The following is a 26,022-nucleotide window of genomic DNA, read 5'->3' on the forward strand; positions in this document are numbered from 1 at the left end:
TGGTGATGATGATGATGATGATGATATTTAAAGCTTTTGGAAGACCTCTTGTAGTGAATGGGTAAATGAAGGCTATTCTAACCTCTCCAGTTTGAAAAATATCTCCAAAGCTGTATAAGAACATACTGAGGCAGCAGGAATAAAATTCAAAATATGTTATGAGACTGAAAGCGTTAAAAGCATAAACACATTACTGAACAGATTGGATGAGGTGGTTTCTATTCCCTCCACTATCAGAAGTCTCAAGTAAGCTAAAAAAAAAAAAAAATCTCATTGGATCATGAATTCTTAGGAAAAAAAAATGTCACTGTACTGAAGGAACTATGCTATGAAAAACAGTCAGCACAAGTGAGGGTGGCTGGGTTGGGCTTGGTTGCATTAGGTTGTTAAGTTGGGTTGCACTAGGCTGGGCTGTCTTAAGCTGCAGTGACACACTAGGTTATGTTAGGTTAGATTTATCCAGCTCAACTTAAATGAAGTTAGACTAGACAAGGCTGTGCTAGAAGACTAACTGCTTCTCAGGTACCATCTAAGTCCTCAGCATTGACTATAAGGACCAGTGATGACTGCCGATCCTCCTCCTCCCCCAGCTGCAGGTCCACTCCCATCACTCCAACATCTGGTGGCCCACGAACATCAACCATGCCATCATCATCACCTCTAATACAACCACTACCACCACCACCACTGCCACTGCCACCAGCGCCACTACCCCCACCACCACCATCATCATCATCATCATTGTCGTGCGTTGTAATGACAAATGCCTCCCCATCCTGACCATCACTACCTTGACTCATGAGGGAATAAACACTGCTGGAAATTTTGTTAATGGTTACTTCTGGAGCCTCACCCACAGTCTGGCCCATCTGGCGAAGCAATAAACTGGTGTCCAAAACATTATCTGTGAGCTGGATGACACTACCATTATTGTCCATGATGTAACCTTCTGGAAGAACAAAGTTTGAAGTGCTTGGGACACTGTCATCAACAGGTTCATTCGATGCAATTACCTGAATTGACTCTGGTAGTGGTTTGACAAAATTTTTACTCTGAAGGATGTTGGTGGGCATACCTCCATCTGTCACTCCTTTGATGTCCAGAGTGTTCAAGCTACCAACAATGTTGTTCATTCGCACAACATCTGTGACTGCTTGTGCCTTGGCCTTGCCTCTTTCAGACTTCATGGATGTGCTTAGTTTTAGTCTGGGGTTGAGGGAGTCCATACTAGGCTCTGTGATGGTCTCCTGTTTTGGCACCTTTATTGTGACAACTGGAATGCTCTCACCATGGTTGTCCTTCACCACCTTCAAGTCCTGTTGTCCCCATGCCCCATCCTCATCACCATCCTCGCTCTCCCCAGTCAATGAGACATCCCAGGGAATGATCATGACACAGCCAGTGTCATCAGTGTGTGTTAGAAGGTACTGGTTCTCCTGTAGTCCTCCCAGTCCCCCCTCAACCGGGATCTGGACATCCATCAGGGGGTCTATTGGTGAGCTCTCATCACCCCCATTCACACCTCCCTCTCCACCCCCAGTAAGAGCATACAAAGTAATTTTGCCATCAGATGCACTGTAATATGTCGATGGCTTCACTCCGACTGATGACTTGCGCAACACTCGCCTCTTTCTACGAGCCTGCTGTTCCTGAAGTGCTGCCACCTAGAGGGCCAAATAAAGACTTAAATAATGTGAAAAAAATGTTCTTTTTTTAATAAAGTGATATGCAAATCAAACTTTTTTTTTTCAGTAATTCTGATATGGGTAGGAAGGAGCAGCGATAAGTGGTGTCAATGAGCCTCGAGGGCATTTGTGTAAAGGCTATCCTTAATGAACTTTTGGAAATGCTACCAGGTACTAAAGTAACCAGATATATGTGACTAGTACAGAGCCACAGACCATTACTATACCTTGCTATCCCTCTCTTTTTGGACCTGCTCCTTGAGCTGGTCAAGGGTGAGGTGACATCCAGTGACCTCTCCTAGTGTGGGCATAAGTCGCTGAGCAAGCTGCTTTCCCTCCTCACTCAGCTCCCTCATTGTCCCCTCATCAACTTTCACTACACCCTCCTCTCGTCCAGTTTCTCGCAGGTAGCTGGAGGGAGATCAAAAACTTCATATGACTGACAAGAAAAGCATCCAACAAACATTCTCCATCATTATGACATAGAATGTAACAACCCCCAATTCACAAAATTAGGTCTTTGTTTTAGTTCCAGGTGCACATAGGTTGTGCAAAGAATCCTTGCCCGAGGGGTTTTGAGTCTCGCCTAGGAACAGAATCTGGGGCCTCTTGGTTGCAGGCAGACTGTGTTTCCAAATATTGTACACAACTGCCATCCATAAACCACAGATCTCTTTTATACAGGTAGTCCTTGTTATACATAGGTTTTTAAATTTTTTAACTTTTTTTTTTTTATTGTCATTAATACATTTGAGAAAAGCATCCCATAATAGTTACATCACTAACTAAGATGTTGATTTGGTAGTTTCCACACTCACAATACCAACTGTAGGTAAAAAGTTGTCATATTTTAACAATCATCTCTTATTTATCACAAGGATCACCTGTGTTCTGAACTTGCTACCATCAGGTGATTATATTCTGCTTGAAAAAGACTTTGAAATGGAGGGGTTAAATATAGCCATAATTAACCTCTTCACTATTTGAGACCCTTCTTAAGTGTACTAACATCGTTTGGTGGTAGCCTGATTAAAATGAAAAAAATGTCACTCCAATGAAGGAACTCAAGGGGAACATAAGACTGGAGTTACTTCCATCCACCTTCATGTCACTGTTCTCTAGCATCTCCCATTCTCATCCACCTTCACAGCTGCCATTTTCATGCACCTTCACAGCTGCCATTTCCATCCACTTTTACAGTTTCATCCAACTTCACGACTGCCATTTTCATCTACCTTCAAAGTTGCCATTTTCATCTGCCTTTACAATGCCATTCACCTTCACAGTTGCCATTCTCATCCACCTTCACAGATGCACTTTTTCATCCACCTTTATAATTTCATCCACCTTCACAGTTGCCATTCTCATCAACCTTCGCAGTTGCCATTTTTCACCCACCTTCATAGTTATCATTTTCATCCACCTTCACAGTTGCCATTTCATCCACTTTTACAGTTTTATCCACCTTCACAACTGCCATTCTCACCCAACTTCACAGCTGCCACTTTCATTCACCTTTGCAGTTGCCACTCTCATTCACCTTCACAATGGCCACTCTCATTCACCTCCAAAGATGCCACTCTCTTCACCTTTGTTGCTGCCACTTCTTCACCTCTGCAGTTGCCATTCTCATTCACCTCCACAGCTGCCATTCTCATTAGCCTTCACAGTTGCTGTTTCATCCATTTTCACAGTTACTTTTCTCATCTACTTTTTAAAAATGCAGACTGCTGTCATTTATGTCAGCAATGTGTTTCCCAATAGCTTGGCTTTATTCTCACAGCTGGTACTACAACCTTTGAGAAACTGACAAATAAAATTTGCAGGTTGCAATGGAACTTTAATGAGTACTTCTTCTCTAATTTAATGTGGATTCATTCATAAAAATGCAGAAACAAGCAATTAAAAAGGAGGAATTACTGTTGTCCTTTTACATAAACAGGCTGGGATGACTGAACAGAAAGATAAAGACAATGCATAGCTAACAATTTTATACATTTATCACAAAAAAATACATTAAAAAAAAAAGAAAAAAAAAAGGGACCACATCCTCTCTCTAGTACAAAAATACACACCCATCATCATCATCATTCAGACCTCCTTTCCCATCCTAAGGAAGTAGCAACGTCCAGACAGCCCAAATTTGCCCAATCCAATGGGCCACGCTTCCATTCACTCACCATTCAAGCTCCAGGAATCCTTGCTCTATCTGATATACCAAAAACATTCACCACGTTCAGTAGCTCCACATAAAAGTATCTCATAGAGTCAATCCAGACGCTGTCACATTAAAAAAGGATGCCAAATCCCTCATCACGCGATTCTCCTCACAATATTCATCAAGCCAGCTCGATCTCTTGCCAGTCCCCTAGCCTCACCGACTTCCAAACCTCTCTTCCTTATTCACTCATCCACCATATCCCTCCACCTTTTCTTTGGCCTACCTTGCCTCCTCCCTCCGTCAGATTCACTCAGATATACCTTTTTCACCACTCTGTTGTTATTCATTCTCTCCGCATGACCATACCATCTCAGTACACTCCCTTTGATTCGGGTGTCAACCAAATTCGTCACTCCAAATCTTTCACGAATCACATTATTTCGTATCTGATCCTCCCACTGTACGCCACATACATTCCTCAGCAGTCCCATCTCCACTGCTCTCACTCTTGATTTTTCATTTTCATGCCAGACCATAGTTTCACATCCATATGTTAAAGTTGGTTGGCACTAACACTCCTTCATGTAAGCCTCATGCAGCTGCAAGCTGCATACTCTTACAGTATCAGGACACCTTTAATTTTATGAGTTTCCTCTTCCCTCTGCCAATGGGTGACTCTACACTGAGTGACAAGCCAAATGGTTTCCTGTACAACAGGAACCATTTACTATGTTGGGTGGTAACCATTTAAACAAATTATGGCGCCTGGTGTTTAGTGGGTAATTATGGCTCTCCAATCGGACTGAGCCGGGGAAGGTTTATTTCCAAGGGGTGGTTGGGGTTTATTGCTCACATAATGCCACTCAGGGATGAGTGAGGCTGGTCACTATCATTTTAAATGTCAGGACCAAATATCCTAGCCCTGGGCTCCTACGTTCCTCATGGGGCAATGTAGGATTGGATGATGGATGGATGGATGGATCAATACACAATCCCTTTCATCATCAAAAATATGCTTACGTACACAGTATCTTTTAAACTTTATTACTGCTACTACAAAGAATAAATGTATGAGAGGATACTTATTGACAGAATTAGAGAAAGAACAGAGGAATTAGTTGGAGAAGAACAGGGAGGCTTTAGGAAGGGAAGAGGTTGTGTAGATCAGATATTCATTCTTAGATCTTTAGTGGAAAAGTTTCTAGAGAAGGGAAAGAAGTTGTATGTGGCTTTCATGGATTTGGAGAAAGCATATGACAGGGTGGATAGACAAGGACTGTGGAAAGTATTAAGAATATATGGAGTAGATGGGAAGTTGTTGAATGCTGCGAAGAGTATGTATGATGGTGCTAAGGCTGTAGTGCGTGTGGATGGTGAACTAAGTGAATTTTTCTCTTAGAAGGTTGGGTTGAAACAGGGATGTGTCATGTCTCCATGGTTGTTCAATCTGTACATGGATGGGGTAATAAAAGAGGTACAAGGTAGGGTAGTGGATGTTGGAGTGGCCCTGGTGAGAGAGGATAGTGTTTGGAAACTCCCTGTACTGTTGTTTGCAGATGATACTGTGTTGTTGAGCGAAGACGAAGGGGAGCTGCAAGGCTTGGTGGATGAGTTTGGGAGAGTGTGTAAGAAATGGAATCTAAAGGTGAATGTAGGGAAGAGTAAAGTGATGGTCTTTGAGAAAGGTGAACTCAGTGAATGTACAGCGAGGCTGGATGGTGAGGAATTGGAAAATGTGAGTACGTTTAAGTACTTGGGTAGTGTGATGAGTAAGGATGGAGGTTTGGAGGGTGAAGTGCTTGAAAGGGTACAGCAGGGAAGAAAGGTTGCTGGTTCTTTGAAAGCAGTGATAAGAAACAAGGAAGTGAGCATGGAAGTGAAAAAGTTACTACATGACAGTATTGTGTTACCAATTCCAACATATGGAAGTGAAGCTTGGACGTTGTTGGAAGGACACAAGTCAAGAGTGAGAGCAGTGGAAATGAGTTATTTAAGAGGAGCCTGTAGAGTCACGTGGAGAGACAGGCTGACGAATGAGGATATAAAGGAGCTTTGTGGTGTGGATGTGGATGTGACAGGAAGCGTTATGAGGAACATACTGAGGTGGTTTGGCCATGTGGAGAGAATGGAGGGTGAAAGATTGACAAAGAGAGTGTATGTGAGTGAGGTGGAGGGGGGAAGAGGAAGGGGGAGGCCGAGGATGAGATAGAGGGATGAGGTGGAGAGGTATATGAGAGAGGGGGGTGTGAGTTGGGAGCAGGGCAGTGAAATGGCGGGGGACAGGGCGATGTGGAGGTGATTTGTTTGTGGCCACCCCAAACGGGATTAAGGCATCTGGCAATAGATAGATAGATAAGAGTCCTTCCATATGAGCATACCTTTATTAATTTGTACTTGCTACTGGGAGACAATTTTATCAGAATATGCAAGTCCACTCACAGAGAAGGACTTAAACCAAAACACTATTGTCCCTATTCACTCCTTTTAAGAATCAATTTCCATGAGTTCTTTTTTCTGAGGGCACTATCAATCTATACTTGCTACTGGCAGACAATTTAATCAGTGTATTCATGATCCCTCAGATGGAAAGAACCCCACCAAAACATAACCACTCCTATGAACTCCTCATAACCACAGTCAGTATCCCTCAGCCAGAAGGAAATGAATAAAAGCACAACTATCCCATTCAATCCTTGTACAAGAAAATTGATCTTGCTGTCCCCACTCACTCCTGATACAAGAAGTTGATCTTGTTCTGAACTTTTATCGAGCTACACATGTTAATGGCAGACAATTTAATCAGAGTACAGTCATCCCTCCAATATCTGACATAACTGAGCCAAAGGCATGTCCGGGACTTAGCCTTGTCCGGGACTTGGGAAAAATGCCCCTGGAAAGATACTTATAGACCCAATCCCAACCTAACTCTGAAAGCCACCTAAAAAACTCCCTACTGGACATGCACAGCAGCTATTTAAGACTTTAATCACACAAACAAGGGACAGAAACCACAAAATAAATGAAAAGGAACCAAAGAATGAGAAATTGGACTTGAGTAAAGAAAATATTTAGCGGTGTACAGGGTACTTATGACATGTCCGTGGCTGTCGTGAAGTAACTCGCCTCCTCTATGGCTCTGACAGTGGTGAAGGTGCACTTGAGGCACGTACTGTAATCGAGTGTTGCGCTGCACTTAATCCTTTGCACTCGGAATTATACTTTTTTAACATTGTACATTCTGTTGGGTCTGGTTAGTACTTGGATGGGTGACCGCCTGGGAACACCAGATGCTGTTGGCATCCCTACGTCAAGTGGGGTTGGTGGAGGATTAGTGCCCCTCCCTGTAAAACAATTAACTCTAAGCCCTTGGCCACCCCGTCTGGGATACATGGCGTCTGGCAATGAATGAATGAATGAACATTCTGTTCTTACCTGCGCCATGCCAGTCGCAACACACCAGTGTTGCACTCTGCACTCAATCCTTTGCGTTCTGATTTCTAATTTCTTAACACTGTGCAACACTGTAAATTCCCATGTGGTCTAGTGGCAGCAGGGCCTGCAGCAGGTAGGACACCACGATAAAAGTGAGCACGTGGTCAGCCATGGCGACGAGTGTGCAGTCATGACGGCAGATAGGCAGGAAGTGAGGAGGATGCAGGGGCGCTCTAGCCAAAACACAGCTGTTCATCACTGCGTGGCAAATTTAGAGTAGGGATGAACACATACAGTTTTTTTTTTTTTTTTTTTTTTTTTTTTTTGGTGTCCCAGATGTCCGGATATATTAGGGAATAATCCGAGACTTGGACTAATGGACCCAAGCCCAAAATGTCCGAGACTTGGGGTGTCCAGGTCTTGGGCATCCGGGTCTTAGAGGGATTACTGTATTCAAAACCCCTCAGATGGATGGAACTGAACCAAAACATGACATCCCCACTCACTCCTATGGTAATACAAATGTTGATCTAAGCAAATAACAACAGCTGGTACTCACTCCTTGTACGAAAAATTGATCTTGTCATGAACCTGTCGTATGTGCTTGATGAGGTTCCCCTGTGTGTTGCACGAGAAGGAACAGAAGCAGCATGCGTATGGCTTCTCACCCGTATGTATCCGAACATGGCGCTTCAGGTGGTGGATTGTGGGGAACATCTGAGAAGAATGATTCTGATTAAATTACATGTCTATGTATCTATCTAATATACAGCAGATACAGTACATCCTTGTTATGCAATGAACCAGTACTGTATTCGATGAACTGCTTAAATAATGACTATCTGATATATGATCATACTTTCACTTATAGTTATACAAGCATTATGATCCTGTAACAGAGCCTCAGTGGTCAATATATGATTACTAATACTAACACCAACACGCCAGCTTGTTTCCAAGATGATCTTCAAACTTGGCCACCATCTGGTGTGCTAATGTCATCAATGGAACAATAGTGTGATGTTGGGGTTCAAGCAGCAAGTGAAGTGCAGTGAAGTGAAATAATTATCAGTTTAGGTGCACTAGAAATGAAATTGTGTGTGTGTGTGTGTGTGTGTGTGTGTGTGTGTGTGTGTGTGTGTGTGTGTGTGTGTGTGTGTGTGTGTGTGTGTGTGTGTGTGTGTGTGTGTGTGTGTTTTTGGGGTGGTAAGCACCAATTAAAGTGCAGTGAGGTGAACTAAAGTAATTTCCAGTTTAGGTGAGTTGGAAACTTGCTTTTAAACCTTGTCTACTGGATGACCCTTGGCCCACAACAAATCCCCAATGAACCCACATTATACCTGACTTGGTATACCATAAACGTTTATGCAATGAATTTTAAATGCACCCTCACTGCAAAATGAAGGTGTGCTGTATACAAGGTCTATCCATAGAGAAACCAAACTTTTTAAATAGCTTGCCAACAAGCTGGCATTGTGTGTTCATCATGGGAGCATTGTATAATTGCAATTTTGAGCTTTAATATAACACTAGCCACATCATACCACATCACATCGAGGTACACATGCTTGCTTGAAACGTGTGTTTAGTGCACGTGGCGATTTGTTGCAAATTGAACAATGAAGGATCTTGAACAGCAAAGTGTTTTCAAGTACAGTAAACGCTCAATATACAGAACCCTCTTTCAATGAATTTCAGTTTTATTGACTACCTTGAGCTGGCCGAGCTGGCCGAACATTATATGCATTTAAAGAATTTTTGTTTGGTAAAGGAATGGACGTGCAGGAAACAGTGACCAGTATGGCATCCCTACACACACACACACACACACACACACACACACACACACACACACACACACACACACACACACAAACACACACACACAAACTCCACATCCTGCAGAATGCCGCATCAGTCTCTGGGTGACCAGCATCATGAAAGAAGCCATAAACAGAGCATTTATTGTGAAAAAGAGCCATTTAGACCTAGCTGTATGTTACTGTGTATGACTGATGTTCAGCCAAATGATGTTCTATATTAAACGATCTTTGTTCAGTAAAAACCATGATGCTTTAGAAAATACCAAACAGCATGGAGTTCATCTCTAATGTCAAGGATGTGGTACCAATTAGTTCGTTTTATCGAGGGTGTACTGTAATTCCGTTTCAAATTGGGAAAAACTTTTATGTGGGTGTAATGCTGTAATGCTATGATGTTGAAACAAAAGGGCAGCCATCACAGTGGGTTGAAACACTGTCACCATGACCAAAAGAAACACATCAGTGTAGCTCAAACGTGAAGGTTATGATACTCTTTTTTTTTTTTTTTTAAGAGCATCATTCATCATGAGTTTATTGCTCGTGGTCAGACGGTCAATAAAGGGTTTTACATGAACATCCTGAAGTGTTTGAGGGAGGCAATATGAAGAAAGAGGCCAGAGGCATGGACAAACAAAGCTTGGATGATGCACTCTGATAGTGCACCTGCTCACATCCCACTCATTATCCGTGACTTTTTGGCAAAGCATGAGATGACTATTGTCTGCCAGCTGCCCTACTCTCCGGATCTGGCCCCTACAGACTTTGTTCCTAAAGTTGAAATCCACCCTGAAAGGTCCCTGATTTCAAATGATAGAAGAGACAAAAGGTAATTCACCAAGTCCACTAAACACACATTCACTCAAGCACGTGTACCTTGATATCTAAGTGGCATGATGTGATGCGGCTAGTGTTAGACTGAAGTTTAAAGTTGCTGTTGCACAGTGCTCTCGATGCAATCATGCTATGCTGGCTAGTCAGTACTCTGTTTAAAAAGATGGTTTCTCTTGGACAGACCGTGTATACTTGTTCATGTATCTGATGAGGAGGGTTTGGTTACACTAAATTACATTTCTATGTACAGTATCTGTATTAAACTTATCAACTTATCTCACCTACCAAGCCATCTATCTATCAATATCTATCCAGAATGGATATGGCCTCCTGTCAGCATGGAAGCAAATGTACTTTTTCAGGTAAATGACAGTCTGGCCATACTAAATTAACAACTGTCCATCTCCTTGTCTCCTAGCACCGGATAGTCTCATAGTTGGAACACCCTAGTTAAAGTGCTGGCCTTGCACAAATTTGATCCCCATGAGATGGTTGAAGTTTTTTTTAATCATGTAAATGCTACCTACATATCCACATATCTATCTGCACATCTAGCTATCTGATACCTGATTCTGATACCAAGAATTCACGTAAGATGGCCATGACAATATTGCTTCTAACATCTCTATTAACTTGTCATCAATCCCTTCCACCCTTCTAGGTCCCCTTTATAATAGACTCTTCTTATTCATAACAAACTTGGATTAATGGTTGGACCAATCATTATTATCATATCAACACGACGCCTACTATAGTCCATTTTAAAATTAAAATGTAGATTCCCAACCCATCTTGCAGTTGGCTGGTTGATAATGCTGTAGGAAACGATGCTATGATTCATCATTATTTTATTTTATTTTAACTGGCTTTTAGTGTCACTGTCATCCTCACAGTATGGCTCAGCATCAAGTTAGGAAGCATAGCTCAGTTTTGTCAAGTTAGAGTAAATGGACTATAAACATAAATGGGGGCATAAGGAAAAAGAACACTCTTAAATCACTCAAATATAGAGACGATACTCATACCATAGTACAGTTCTGCTCCAACCATCTTTAGAGCTGCCAAATTTGTGTCACCAAGTCTGGTAAACTTCACCTGAAAGTGTGTTAGACTGTTGCTAAGAAAATCAACATCATCATCATCATCATCATCCGGACCTCCTTTCCCACACTAGGGTAGGGTGAGGAGTAGCAATGTCCAGACAGCCCAAATTTGTCCAATCCAATGCGCCACATTTCCATTCACTCGTCATTTATGTCCCAGGAATCCTGACTCTATCTGATACGCCAAACACATTCACCACACTCTGTAGCTTCATATCAACATATCCGATAGAGTCAATCCAGATGCTGTCACATTAAAAGGTGTGCCAAATCCCTGATCATGCACTTCTTCTCACAACATTCATACAGCCACCTCAATCTCTCCTCAGCCCCCTAGCCTCACCAACTTCCATACATCTCTTCCTAACAAACTCATCCACCATATCCCTCCACCTTCTCCTTGGTCTACTTCGCCTCCTCCCTCCTCCAAATTCATTCAGATAAACCTCTTTAATCACTCTACTGTTACCCATTTTTTACATATGACCATACCATCTCAGTACACTCTCTTCGATTCTGGTGTCCTCAGACTTCCTTATTCCACGTTGTTAACGAATCACATTATTTCGTATCCTATCCACTCTCTTTATTCCATGTACATTCATCAGCAGTCCCATCTCCACTGCTCTCACTCTTGACTTTTCATTTTTATGCCACATCATAGTCTCACATCCACATATTAAAGCTGGCACTTACATTCCTTCATATAAGCCTTATGCAACTGCAATACTCAAGCCTCTGTTTCTTATCAAGGCCTTCATGGAACCAGCTACTTTCCTTCCTTGTGTCACTCTACTTTCCATTTCTTTTGCACATTTTCCTCTCTTTTCTATCACTGTACCCAGGTATCTGAACTCTCTCACAAATGCTAGTCTCTCCATTCACTGTAACATCACACTGGGAGTCACCTTCTCTCTCAATAACCATCACTTTACTCTTTTCTATTAAGTGACAAAAGAAGAAAAAAAGAGTGCTGCTAGGAACTATGCAAAAACTACTAAAATTTAGTAGATCCATTTAGAAAAAAATGTTGCTAAATGGAAATAAAAATCTAAATAGTAAAACCCAATTCCATATTACACTACTCAAGGAGTAAGAGGCAGAAGCTAAGTTACCACAGTCCAGTACTGTACATTTAAGGGTAAATGACCAACCTACTTCCCATGATAACATTGTATATTTAAAAAAACAAAAAAAATCCTGTCACCTCTTGGGCATTACACCTATGCACTGCCATAACTCCAGCTGGGATGTTCTAACAACTGAATTGGCAACTTTACCCACCTTGTTGCAGTGAGGACAGTTGTGGGTTCTGGGGCTGTGGACCTGAAGCTTATGTGCTGCCAAACGGTTCTTGAGGATAAACTTCTTGCCACATTCATCACAGCTGTGTGGCTTGGCTCCTGTGGATATGAGATGAGAAGATATTCTCTGTTCACTTAACTTGTCTATAACTGTCTTCTCCCCAGCCTGAATGCTGAGCTATAACAAGATACTGATGCTTGATTACTGAGCAAGTCATGAGAAAGTGCTATGGAAAGGACACAGTATTGTCTTACTCTGCCTTTGACCTATGGGAAATACAGTAAGCTGCTATATGACAAAAATCTCTCAAATTAAGATGAATAAATTGCATGGGTGGGTGGCAAGAAATTTAACACAATCAGTACAATAACACCATTAATAGCTTAATCTTGATACCAAAAGATTATTTTCTTCACATAAGGAAAGATCCATTGCAATTATGGGGTTAGAAGCAATCTTTCTATGTCCCTTCAGTCTCACTACATTGAAGGGATTAGATGCAATCTTCATGAACCCCTTTAGTCCCACTGCAATTACAGGGTTAGAAGCAATCTTCATGTGCTCTTTTGGTACCATTGCAATTAAGGGGTTACAAGCAATCTTCATTATGCTTTAAGTCCCACTGCAATTAAGGGGTTAGATGCAATCTTCATTATGCCTTCAGTCCCACTGCAATTAAGGGGTTAGAAACAATCTTCATTAACCCATTCTGTACAATCATGCCCATTCAATTTAATTCTTGCTGCTGCCAGATCATTCTACTCTCAGTGAAAGTGACAGAGTTGGCCCTTGACCTTCCTGTTCTTATCACTGGGAAGCAACTTATTGGAAATGCTTTCATATTTCAAGATTCACTTTCCTGGAAACAAACTGGCAGTATATCATGGAATGGTCTACCTTGCTGCAAGACTGGATGATAACTTGAATAGCAGCAAAAATTACTTTGAAAATCATGCAGAATTCATATCATCAGACATTCCAATGAGAAATACAGTATGGCTGAAACGGACATCATTAAAAGGCAGATGCTTACACAGTACAATGCAATACTCTGGATCCAAAGAATATTATGAACCCATATAAAAAATAACTACCAGTAACATTAAGAGTGTTGTAGGTGGGGGCACCCATTATCTACTCACTCAAAGTAGTGCTGCCTTATGGTCTCTACACTGAGTGACATGCCAAATGGTTTCCTGTAACCAAGAAAACCATTTACCATGCTGGGTGGTAACCATATAACCAAATTATGGCACCTGGTGGTTTGGTGGGTAATTAAGGCACTCCAATCTGATTGAGCCTGTGCAGATTTATATCCAAGGGATGTTTGGGGTTTATTGCTTATGTAATGCCACTCAGGGATGAGTGAGGCTGGTCACTCTCATATTAAATGTCAGGACCAACTTGCCGAGCCCCAGGCTCCTACGTTCCTCATGGGGCAACACAGGATTAGATGACGAATGAAAGAATGAATGAACATTATGTTACAGCTCATGGGTAATATCATAACACAGGCCAAAACATTACATTACATCAGCCATTTCAATTCAGATACCAATAAAAAGAAATATATGTAATAATATTACAGTTAGTTTTCACTTAAAGTCTAGGATACGTGGAGGCAAAATGCTACTTTAACTGAAAAAAATCTATCTATCTATCTATCTATATATATATATCATAGGTGGAGGCACTCGCCATCCACTCGATGTAGTGCTGCTCTCGAGTGTCTGTCCTTTCCTCTCCTCCAACCTTCTTTCCTTCCATCCTCTTCTGTCTTTCTTTCCTTCATTCCTTCCTCATCCTTCTGCCTATGGGTGACTTTACACTCCCTCTTCTGTCTATCTTTCCTTCATTCTTTCCTCTTACTTCTGCCTGTGGGTGACTTTACACTGAGTGACAAGCCAAATGGTTTCCTGTACATCAGGAAGCCATTTACTATGCTGGGTAGTAACCATATAACCATATTTTTGTGCCTGGTGGTTTAGTGGGTAATTACAGCACTCCAATCGGACTGAGCCAGTGAAGGTTTATATCAAAGGGGTGGTTGAGGTTTATTGCTCACGTAATGCCACTCAGAGATGAGTGAGGCTGGTCACTCTCATCTTAAATGTCAGGACCAACTTGCCTAGCCCTGGCTCCTACGCTCCTCATGAGGCAACATAGGATTGGATGATGGATGGGCGGATGGATGAGACATACTTTTTTCCTTATGCCTAATGGACTGAAAGCACAAAAAATACAAATGTCTCACACTGGAACAATTTTATAGTGAATCATGAGCAACTTTAACCTTTTTGTTGCGTTATGACTTTAGTCGTTTTATGAATTATTCCATTTCACTGCAGAACACAGCTGTAGTCGACGGACCTGAGAAAACGGTTTGAACTGGTCGCATGGTACTCCAGGCTCTCGTCGATGTTGCTATGGCAACAGCATCCCAGAACATGCTGCCATCACTCGGTAGCAAGTCAAATCATCATGTCAACAAACATGCCCCCCCAGCTGATCGGGCACTTGGCTGAGTGTCACAATTTCTTAGAGATTTACCAATATTTAGGTGAGCTATATGCAATGTAATGTGATTAGACATTTTTTAAGAAGGTGCTTGATGTGTAAGAGTACAGAAAATGATTGATAACGAATATAATATTATGATAAACACCGGATAGTGGTAGGTGGTGGCGACCATCATCCACTCACTTGGTGTAGTGCTGCCTACTTCTTCCTTAGCCTTTATCCTTCTTTTTCTGTGCCTGCCCTCCTCTCTTCCTATTTCTCCCATCTTTCCTGTCACTTCTTATTGCTTTTCTTTCCTTTACAGGTGGCTTTACATTGAGTGACAAGCCAAATGGTTTCCTGTAAGCCAAGAAACCATTTACAACGCTGGGTGGTAACCATATAACCGTACTATACGTGCTTCCTATGTGTCAACAAGTGGGTTGGTGGGGGGTTAGTGCCTCTCCCCGTAAAACAAACAACCCAAAGTCAAATGGCCACCCCTTATGGGATTATGGCATCTGGCAATAGATAGATAGACAGATAGTAAACACTGGATCTTTACGTATCAGCTGGCCAACATCTCGGCGTCCCTTTAATTAAATCCCCGACAAATTTTTTATGCATTCATTGTCCTGCTGATAATGTATGTAGCTATTAAGGAATTTAGTGCTGAAAATGGAAATGTAAGTATTAAGGCAATCACAAAAGTGTTGTAGAAAATTACCTAATACCATTTTGATTTTTTGCTAGAGAACTGACACTTTTTGAGCATCAAGCTGAAAATACATTCCACAGCAAAAGGGTTAATTTATCATCAATATATTTATGAAACAACTTTAAACCCTTCAACTTGGGAACACTATTTTCATCCAATTTTTCCTATCTCAAGAATATTCTATTCTTTGATAAAATATGCCCTTCATTATCCTCGCCACTAGAAAAGGCATCCCCTAAGCTCAATAAAAATGTCCTGAGTTCCCATATATGCCTGCGTAGAAGTCGATCTGGCATATAAGTTAACCCCTAAAATTCTGAGGTGTAATTCAGATTTGGACCTACATTCGCCTGATAAGTCGACCCCACAAATAAGGCCACACCACTTCCATCTGACTGTCAAGAATTTAAATGTGTTAACCAGCAGACAACTGAAGTCATTAGAACTAAGACAGCAAAAGTTAACACGCACCAGACACGTTGTACTAACAAGGCCCAGTACAGTAAGGCACTAGGTTTTGCAACATCAAGATTTGCGAAATTGCACTTTGGCGGCAGCCATCAAATATGCCCATGATTACACATTTGTGACCAAAAAATGCACTTTCCTGGCCTTTGGTGGCACAAGTTTCAAATGCTTGCCATGGTGACGCCAGCACCAACACTTAGTTTCAGCCTGTTTCCAGCACATGTTCAGTGTGTCTGCAAGTTGGGTGTTACACTCTCATGCCCTTGATTAGTAATTAACAGAAATATGTCATCTTGTGCTTCAAGTGGAGCCAAAGGTGGACAGGGTGATGGTGAAAATGGTGTAAGAAGGCATGAACCTGGAACAGTAGGCAGTAAAGGGAAGGCCAAGCGTAACTAACACACGAGGGTGAAAACTGCAAGTACAGTGCATACCCCAACATCCGGCAGTGCTGCGTACCGGTGGGAGTATTTGGTCGTCAAGTATGCAGGATATCGGAACAATTTTCCCCATAAGTTACAAGAACAGCCAGAGATGTGTTCCAGGCCAAAACCCAAACTCTCAAATACCTCACTCGCTCAATAAACTGACACAGAAACACCACAGGTACTGTAATGTTATTATCCTCATAAACAGTAATACTGCTAGAAAATGGAACATTAAACATCACATATGCAGGCAGGTAATGCAGGAAGGTTAGGTGGTGGGAGGTGCAATGCGGAATGAGTTCACGGTAACACACGTGGTGAGAGTGGAGAGTGCAGGCCAGGCATGCAGTGCACTAGCAGGGGTGGGGGAGGGGGAGGGGACAGGGAGGGAGACACGCCAGCAGTGATGACTCAGCAAGCGAGAGGAGAAATGAAAGAGAGAAGATAAATGAGGGAGATGGTGCCATGGAGACCTGAAAGACAAACTACCTCTCTCTCTTTCTCTCTCTCTCACACACACACACACACACACACACACACACACACACACACACACACACACACACACACATTGAAGGATATCAAGAAATATAGCTTTCCTTATAGAAGTATAGACTTATGGAATAGCCTGGACAAAGAGATCGTCCAGTCTAAAAACTTAAACATGTTTAAAGCTAAATTTGACTTACTGAGAAACAGCGACGGAAACCCACAAGCATAGTAAATTCCGTGTATATCACAATTAGGTATATTAGGTAAATAATTAAAAATATTTGGAACGACTTAGACAAAGAGGTGGTGCATGAGAAAAACATTCATGTGTGTAAAGGTAGACTTGATAAATGTGGATATGGAGACAGGACAACACGAGCATTGCTCAATTCCTGTATACTACAAATAGGTACATACAAATAGGTAAATACATCCTCCTTCTGTATGAATTTTCTCTCTCTTTTTCTTACCCCTTCTACATCTTTCACATCCTGCTTCATCTCCTTCTTTCTCTGTTTCTTCCTTTCCTCCCTCTCGTACATCTTTCACATTCTCCCTCTTTTTCTTCCCCTTCTTCTCCAATCTACCCTCCCCACTTATTCTTCCTGTCTCATGTTTTTCGCACCCTCTTTCCCTCCCCCAATGTCATATTCTCCCCTCCCTCTCTTGTCTTTCCCTCCCTCTGCTCCTCCCAGCTTCTTATCTTCCTTCCCTTCCCCTTCTTTTCACCCTCTTTTTCCTTCCCTTCCTCTCTAGTCTCCCTCTTACTCTCTCTCCATTTTCTTCTCTCTCCCTCACTTCCTCCCTCTCTCCCTTCCCCATTTTTTTCTTCCCTCCCTTTGCCTCTCACACCTTATCTTCTCTCCCTCCCTCACTCTTCCTCTCATGTTTTCTTCCTTTCCTTCCCTCCCTTCCAGTTCTCACTCGTTTCTCTCTATTTTTCCCAGTTTTCTTCTCTCCCTTTGCTTTTTTTCCCTTTCCCTCACTCTCGATTCCTTCCCTCTCTTTGCTTCTCATACCTCCTCCCTCCCTCCCTCCTTCCTTCCTTCTTCCTCTCATACTCTTTTTTTTTTCTCTCCCTATTTTCTCTCTTTCTCTCTCCCACTGTTTTCTTTCTTCCCCCTCACTTTCTCCCTCTCTCCCTCCCCCAATTTCCTTTTCTTCCTTCCCTTTGTCTTTCTTCACTCCCTCTGTTTCTCAAACTTTGTCTTCCCTCCCTCTCTCTCTTCATATTCTCTTTCATTTTCCTTTCCTAGCCTCTATATCCCACTTTATGTTCTTCTCTCCCCCTCACATCTCCCTGCTCCATGTTCCTTTTCTTCCCACAGCCAGTGGGGGTGGAGGGGCAGAGGTGAGAAACAAGGGGATGGAGGGAGGATGGGAAGACCCATGTGCACCACCACATCTGCATTCAGATGCATGCATTTTAAACCTAGGAAGCGGCAGAGTGTTCAGACTAGCATGCAGTTTGGATTGTGGGAATGTTCCCCAATTTCTTTTGTTTGGTGTGGCAAAGTGTCGGTTGTTGATGCGCCGGATATCGGGGTATGCCTGTATGATGACATGTTAAAAAAAAAAAACTGTGGAGGCTCAACATAGTGCCGCTCTCAGGTGTCTGCCATTTCCTCTCCTCCATCCTTCTTCCCTTCCATCCAATTCTGCCTTTCTTTCTTGCATTCTTTCCTCTTCCTTCAGCCTATGGGTGACTCTACAATGAGTGACACACCAAATAGTTTCTTGTACACCAGGTCATGCCAAATGGTTTCTTATACACCAGGAAACCATTTACTACGCTGGGTGGTAATCATATACGGTAACCAAATTTTGGTGAATGGTGGTTTAGTGGGTAATTATGGAGCCCCAGTCGAACTGAGATGGTCAAGCTTTATATCCAAAGGGTGGTTGGGGTGTACTGCTCATGTAATGCCGCTCAGGGATGAGTGAGGCTGGTCAGTCTCATCTTAAATGTCAGGACCAACTTGCTTAGCCCCAGACTCCTACGCTCCTCACGGGGCAACATAGGATTAGATGATGGATGGATGAATGGTGGAGGAAATGGAGAATGGAGCTCATTACTCTGAAATATGCAAAATGTATATTGTGCCATAGTCGACTGTGCATAGTATAAGAAAACAGCTGAGTGAACTTAAAGCCAATCTAGCCCTTGTGAAGAAGTACAGGTATACCCCAATTTAAAGATGCAATTGGTTAAGTAAAAACCCCTCGTTAGGCAGGGTATTATATCTTGGGGCAGATTTAACATGTAAAGTACAGTATAGGGATGCGTTTTTAAGCTTTGGGTTTCCCCTACAACCGATACCTAAACCCACCCAAATGGGCCCAAAAACAAGTATCTAGTTTACTTAAACCCCCAAATAACTTTAAAATAAGCTAAACTAAGCCTAAAAGCAGTTTATAACTCACCTAAACCCAAAAATAAAATCTGAAAATCGTCAAATACAGTATAAGTCCGGAAAAAATCAAATATAGTAAACTGTACCCCAAAATGACAATGTTCACCCTAGCTATGACTAAAACACATTAATCTACATCTAAAAATAATTTATATATCAACCTCATCACAAAATTTAAGTCTAAAATATCATCAAATCAGTTTTTAAAAAATCTAAACCGGAGTTTCAACATTGCTGGGCAGGCAGGGATGGTGTTATTTCTACCCCCATCGCTAAGCCGGGGTATCACATCTAGCAGTATCGTATATCAGGGCATACCTATTTTCTGAACCAGGCACTGGAGGTAGATGAGTGAAAACAGTTACCAAGTACAGCTCAACTGCATTACTGTATTTAAGTGTATTTCATGATGTATTTTTGTTTTATTATAATTTAATGTTACTTTATGATTTAATGTGTTAATCGCAACATTTCAGGTAGCTTTATGACGTATTTAAAGTAACAATATACTATAGGGGTGAGTTTTCTTATGGGCCTGGTCCCTATTGGTTTATTTCCCATAAGGTCAATACCCCAACTTTGACGGCACTTTTCACAGTACCTATTAGGAGAGATACCTGGTGCCTTACTGCATAAGATTACGGTGCTAGAATGACTATGGTGTGCAACCAATCACTGTTGCAAAACTGTTCGAAACATATATCATCTCTATCCACAGAAAACCTACAGTAACAGCGTGTCAGATTCACCATCTCATATAGCCATTACCCAGTTAGTGTATGTTTATGTTTATGGAAGGGTGCATGGCACAGGATACCCCACACATTTTAGGTGTAAACACCAGTACACCAATAATTATCAGTAACCATGACTTGTTTTTATTAAAATTTCTTTCAGCTACGAAAAATTAAGCAGGTAAGAAGTAGTATTGTACAGTATATAAAACCTGAATCTGTCATAAAAGTTGCAGTACAAGACTAGCACAAAATAATTAGTAGGCTACTGTATGACTGTGAGCCTGCTGGTAGTGTCACTTCCCTCCTTCGGTATATTCCACAGTCTTATTTTCGTCACTGCCATGCAATGACAACTTTATGCTTGGCATATTAGTCGACCCCAGTTTTTGAATTTTTTTTTTTAATGTATACAATGTCGACTTATAAACCGGCATAAATGGTAATTAGAATAAAACAAAAAATATGTCATCAGACTGTTGTTGTGGTGGTGCTCCTAGACTCATCTGATATGGACCCATGAACTGCTGACTGAATTGTCCTTCTCCTACAGTCCACCATCTTCCATGTGAGAGCATGGAAGAAACTGAAAAATGATTGCAAAACCGGGCAACGGACCCACTCAGTTATAAATCACTGCCACCATGTGAAGGTTTCCTCACCAGCATGTCATCAGACTGATGGGGTTAACCAAGGACCAGCTGTACTATTCACAAAAACAATAACACCTCACTGACCAGCATGGGAGAAGAGATGTGCTTTGAGGTTGCGTTTAGACTTGAAGGTGGCACCACACACAGGACATGCAACCTCAGGTGGCATTCCCTTGTGGACCTGCAGGTGTTTACGCATTGTGGAGCGCCGGTGGGTGGAGAAGTCACACTGAAAACAAACAAAGGGTCAATTCCAAAGTACAGTAAAAAAGATGGGTTCTAGAGAAATTAAATAACACTGAAAGGAAACAAGTAGTCATTACCAAACTGAGCAAGTAAGATATTCAGTGAAATTAAGTCACACTGGAAGGAAACAAAGGGTCAATACCGAATTGAACAAGAAGGGTCTCAGTAGAATGAAGTCATACTGAAAGGAAACACTGAACTGCTACCAAGCTAAACAAGAAGGATTGGCAATGGAATAAAAGTGCACTGAAAAGAAACAGGAGGTCACTACCAAACTGCACATGAAGGGTTTAAGTGACGCACACACCCAGGCTGGTTAAGCTGATTACAAATATAATCAGCTAACTCTTTGACTGCTGGCATATCTCTAAACAGAATAAAATCATCTGGTGTTAGCTTAATGAAAATTCTTAGGTGGACCAACACCATGAAAAAAGACTACTCAAGATGGTCTTTAAAGCTTTTGAATGCCAGGATTTCTCTTAGCTGTACAAAATTTTCTGGCCTTAGCTTGAATAAAACACCCAAACACACCAACCACAGGGAAAAAAATTAAAGTTATGGCTCTGACTTTGCATTGTAATTTAGACATACCATCTATCATCTAATCTTTTATTGCTCCATCAAGTACACAGGGCCCAGTGTTAGGTTTCTCATTCCAAACACTGAAGGCAAGAGACATCACACACCCTAAGCAGCACTAAATGAGCAATAAAGTCCAACCATCCACTGGATTTAAATCCTTATGACCATCGTCAAGTAGCAGAAAAACGGAATCACTTCATCCCCGGATCAATGGGAATTTCCCAACAGTTTCCAATGAAAAACATCAGTCAAGTCACTGAAACTGAGATATTCCCTGCAGAAATAAGGTAAGCAACTAGTTGGCCAATTCTGAGTTAATACAGTACTGTACAGTATTTGCATTGAAGACATCAGGATGTACATTTTCCCTGCGCAATGTTTTTACCAGAAAAGTACTATGAAAATGTCCTTAAAGTTGAAAATATACTGTACAGAGAATCAATGTAAAAATTTCTTTACTGCAGTTCTGTGCAACAATGAGGTAATGAAACATGAAGAGACCACAGACAATGGGCGGGTGACAGGCAATTTGCTGTATTTCAGTCAGTAAGCAGCATGCCCACATTCATACTGATTCCATTACCTCATCCCACTGCTGTGTGTGTGTGTGTGTGTGTGTGTGTGAGATTTCTGCGACTAGCTATGGCAGAAAGCGACCATCCGTCTTTGCCTGAGAAAACAATGATGATGAAAATATTATATAATTCTATAATAAAAGTCTTTCCCTAATTATCAAAAGTAATGGAAAAACTGTAGTAAGTGTAATTAATACTGCTAGTAACAAACATATCACTACGAAAATGAACAATAAAGACTGTTTTTCATTTAATGATATTCAGTTGCCTAATATTTAAGAAAACAAAGTTTCTTCTAGCTCAGAACATTATAAGAGAGTGATGATTAGGATTCTTTATTATTATGAAAGTATTGTGAAGACCATACATTAAATAAACAGTGTATTTCTAGTACCTGACTTTTAAGTCCCATGGAAACAAATTTCTCTCTCTCTCTCTCTCTCTCTCTCTCTGCATGTATATATACAGTAGCCTCATGTCCAACATGCATTTCCTTTAGCAAGGTAAACACTCAATATATTTCTCTCTCTCTCTCTCTCTCTCTCTCTCTCTCTGCATGTATACATACAACAGCCTCATGTCCAACACGGATTTCCTTTAATAAGATAAACACTCGAAATATTTTACCCTGTTCGTCAATCATATTACAGTAATGATTTACAGTCTGTCACTCATAATCCCATTCATGCATGTGAGTGACTCACTGCCTCACAGTTCCTTTACACTTAACCACTCATCCACAAAGTCTGATATCTCTAACTCTAAACTCAGGACAACAATCTACATAAATCAAGATTTATCCAAGCTCACTAAATGGGGACAAAATAACATTGTTTCACTTAATGCTAGGAAAACCAAATACCCGGTACAAGTATATCCAATTTACTAACAGAAAGATATTGCCTAATTCATGTATTACCTTCAGTGAAACCAGTATTCCTATCTCTAAATGTACGGTATTTAAATTCTTGGTTTTTCATTTAACAATACCTTACGTTGGACTTCTTATGCTAGATCACTTACTAAAACCACCTCAATGAAGCTTGGCTTATTGTACAGAATACATATCCCTTTCATTGAAATGCAATATGCTATAATTTACAAAGAGTCATGTGCACTCTCAGTTCAAATATTATTCACCCTTGTGGAGTGGATATGGAAAGGTTGCATTAAAACTGGACAAAATTCAGAACAAAGTTATAAGAACAATTAATAACCCAGAGATTAAAAGGGAACTATCTCCACTACAAGTAAGACAGAATGTTGCCTCCCTTGCATTATTTTACAGATACTTTTATGGAAAATGTTCAAACAAAGTTGTATCCATTGTACCATCTTTGCACACCTTCCCTCGAACTACACTGGAATTTGGTAGTATTGAAGACTTGACTGTCACACTGCCATATTGCAAAACTTTTGCCCATCAGAATTCCTTCATTCCCCAAACTGCTTCTCATTGAAACTCACTTCCCAGATTAGTTTCCCCCTCAAACTTCAACCTACAGCAGTACAAGTCCAACTGTTACAGATTTCTTATGACTGGAGTACACCTGTAAACTAGTGTATGGATGCTTTTGTTTTTGTTTTTTTTCTTTCCTCTGATCATGAGAAAAATAAATCAGATGTACAGTAAAACCTCCCTAAGTCGGGATTATACATAAGTCAGCACGGCTTCAAAATGTTTATTTAAATAATCATTTCTGAAAACTGACCACATGGCAAAAAAACAGTCAGTAAAACTGATCCTAAGTCTGCAAAATGCCAACTTATAACTGCACAAAATCAGCATCATGTGAGGCATAACGCATCAGTATATCCCGTTCAAACTTGCAGAAGTCAAAATTAAGTTGGCACATTGATTGTTAGCTGGAAATATACCAACATAGGTGGTATAAACATACTGAGCCGCCACGCCGCACATCACATGGAGCTCAGTCTTGCCCCAGCCACCACCGCTGATGGGTGTCTCTCACTTGCTCATGACTGTGACAAAGTGTTGTGCACTTTTCATGTGAACTGATCCTGTATCCTGCCATCATGTCATCTCTACATGGTACCAAGGGAGCCACTGGTAAGAAGGAAATGAAGCTGAAGACTCTGAGCCTGCAGGAGAAGCTGAAAGTCTTGGCATGAAAGGACGCTGGCACCCCCATGCGATCTGTTTGTGCTGAGTTCAACATCAAGCTGTATGCAATTATGGTAAGTGATCTTAGACACTGCTTTATTTTTGGGGGGAGGAAGAGGTGATTCTCATATGTCTGCAGTTCACCTAAGTCGGCTATGCCTCAGCCCCTATTATGCCGACAGGGACATTTTACTGTAACTCATGTTGATGCAACTCATAAAATTTGAAATTCAAGGGTGGTTGTTATTTACTACCCTCATAATGGCACTCTGGGGTGAGTGACTTGTTATTCTCACATTAAACATCTCAACTGAGGTACCTTGCCCTGGACTCTTACACTCCTGATGGGGCAATGAAGAAATGGATGTTGGATGGACGGATGGATGGATAACTAACATAAACATACTTCAGTTAAACATAGATGGCATAAACACCAAAAAACAAGAACTCACACAATTCATCAAACAACAGAACATACACACTGCCATCTTACAAGAAACAAAACTACACAGAGCACAGAAAACACCGACATTTCATAACTTCATCACCATTCAACAAGACTGGGCCAACGGCGGTGGCGGTGGACTCATCACCCTAGTACACAAATCCATCAACTATGCAGATACCAGTGCACACACAAAGTCACTTCTCCCCCCACATGACACCACAACAGAAAAACAATCAGTTAAAATACACACTGGTAACAAATCACACATAACAATACATTCCCCCCCAAATGTCCTCCACAGTACCATACAATTACTCTCTACAGATACACCACATCAATAACATACCCAACATCATCCTGGGTGGTGATTTCAATGCCAAGTCGTCGGCCTGGCATGTCAACAACCCTGACACAGACAGAGGGCTGGTACTACAATCCCAGACAGATCATCTTTTCATACTGAACAATCTAGACCAACATACCCATATCCCATACCAAGCCCTCTTCCTCCTATCATCTCCAGACATCACCTTCTGCTCCCCAAACCTCGCCCCCACTACATCATGGAGAGTAGTCAAAACCCTAGGTTTTGATCACCTCCTAATCATCATCACTACCAAAACCAGAATCATCCCAGCTGGCCACAAACACACATACACTAATTATAAGAGAGCCAACTGGGAGGCCTCTGTAACTGAAACAGAACAACATTTTGAAACACAAAACAGTACACCCATCACAAACATCAACACCGCTGTGCACACTTTCAATAAAACTATACAAAACGCACAAAAAAGACACATCCCCAGAGGCAACAGGAAGAGACACAACCCCAACTTCACACCAGAAATTCAAGGCCTCATCAGACAACAGGACACACTGCGACATTCCCCAACACCCCATAAACGAGACACCGTACAACAAATACAAGAACTCAACACTCAAATAAACAATAAAATAACAGAACAGCAAACACTAAACTGGAAAAATTACCTCCAAACACTTGACCGCAAAACAAACATCAGCAAACTCTACAAAACACTAAACAGCATCACACTTTCCAACAGCAACACCACACAATCTCAGGCTGCCATCACAACAACAGACACCATACCCTCAAACAAACAACAAGCAAACACTCTCATCAATCACTTTTCACAAGTCAGCCATCTAAACCCCCATCCCGAAGACCGACGTATCATCCGACGTAAGAGACAGTTCCCCACAGACCCAAACTACGCACCTTTCACTTACAACCAGACGAAGCACATCATTAACAACCTCAAGCACTCATCTG

At 41.4% G+C, this 26,022-nt stretch overlaps 1 protein-coding gene across 1 annotated transcript in view; it reads right to left on the reverse strand.

Moving 5' to 3' along the window:
* Positions 1-332: 332 nt before the first annotated feature.
* LOC145401900 (uncharacterized) overlaps positions 333-26,022 on the reverse strand; it is a 91,964-nt gene continuing 66,274 nt past the window's right edge. The window contains exons 10-15 of the mRNA XM_080274006.1: positions 20,831-20,975; positions 12,320-12,438; positions 7,838-7,995; positions 1,913-2,096; positions 686-1,664; positions 333-610 (exon numbers count right to left, since the gene is read on the reverse strand). Of these exons, the coding sequence (XP_080130132.1) occupies positions 519-610; positions 686-1,664; positions 1,913-2,096; positions 7,838-7,995; positions 12,320-12,438; positions 20,831-20,975 (1,677 nt within the window). The 3' untranslated portion in view covers positions 333-518. The remainder of the gene's footprint in view (positions 611-685; positions 1,665-1,912; positions 2,097-7,837; positions 7,996-12,319; positions 12,439-20,830; positions 20,976-26,022) is intronic.

The sequence above is a fragment of the Coenobita brevimanus genome, chromosome 57, assembly GCF_032717465.1.
Source record: "Coenobita brevimanus isolate Jiangsu-jjx chromosome 57, ASM3271746v2, whole genome shotgun sequence".
Lineage (NCBI taxonomy): Eukaryota > Metazoa > Arthropoda > Malacostraca > Decapoda > Coenobitidae > Coenobita > Coenobita brevimanus.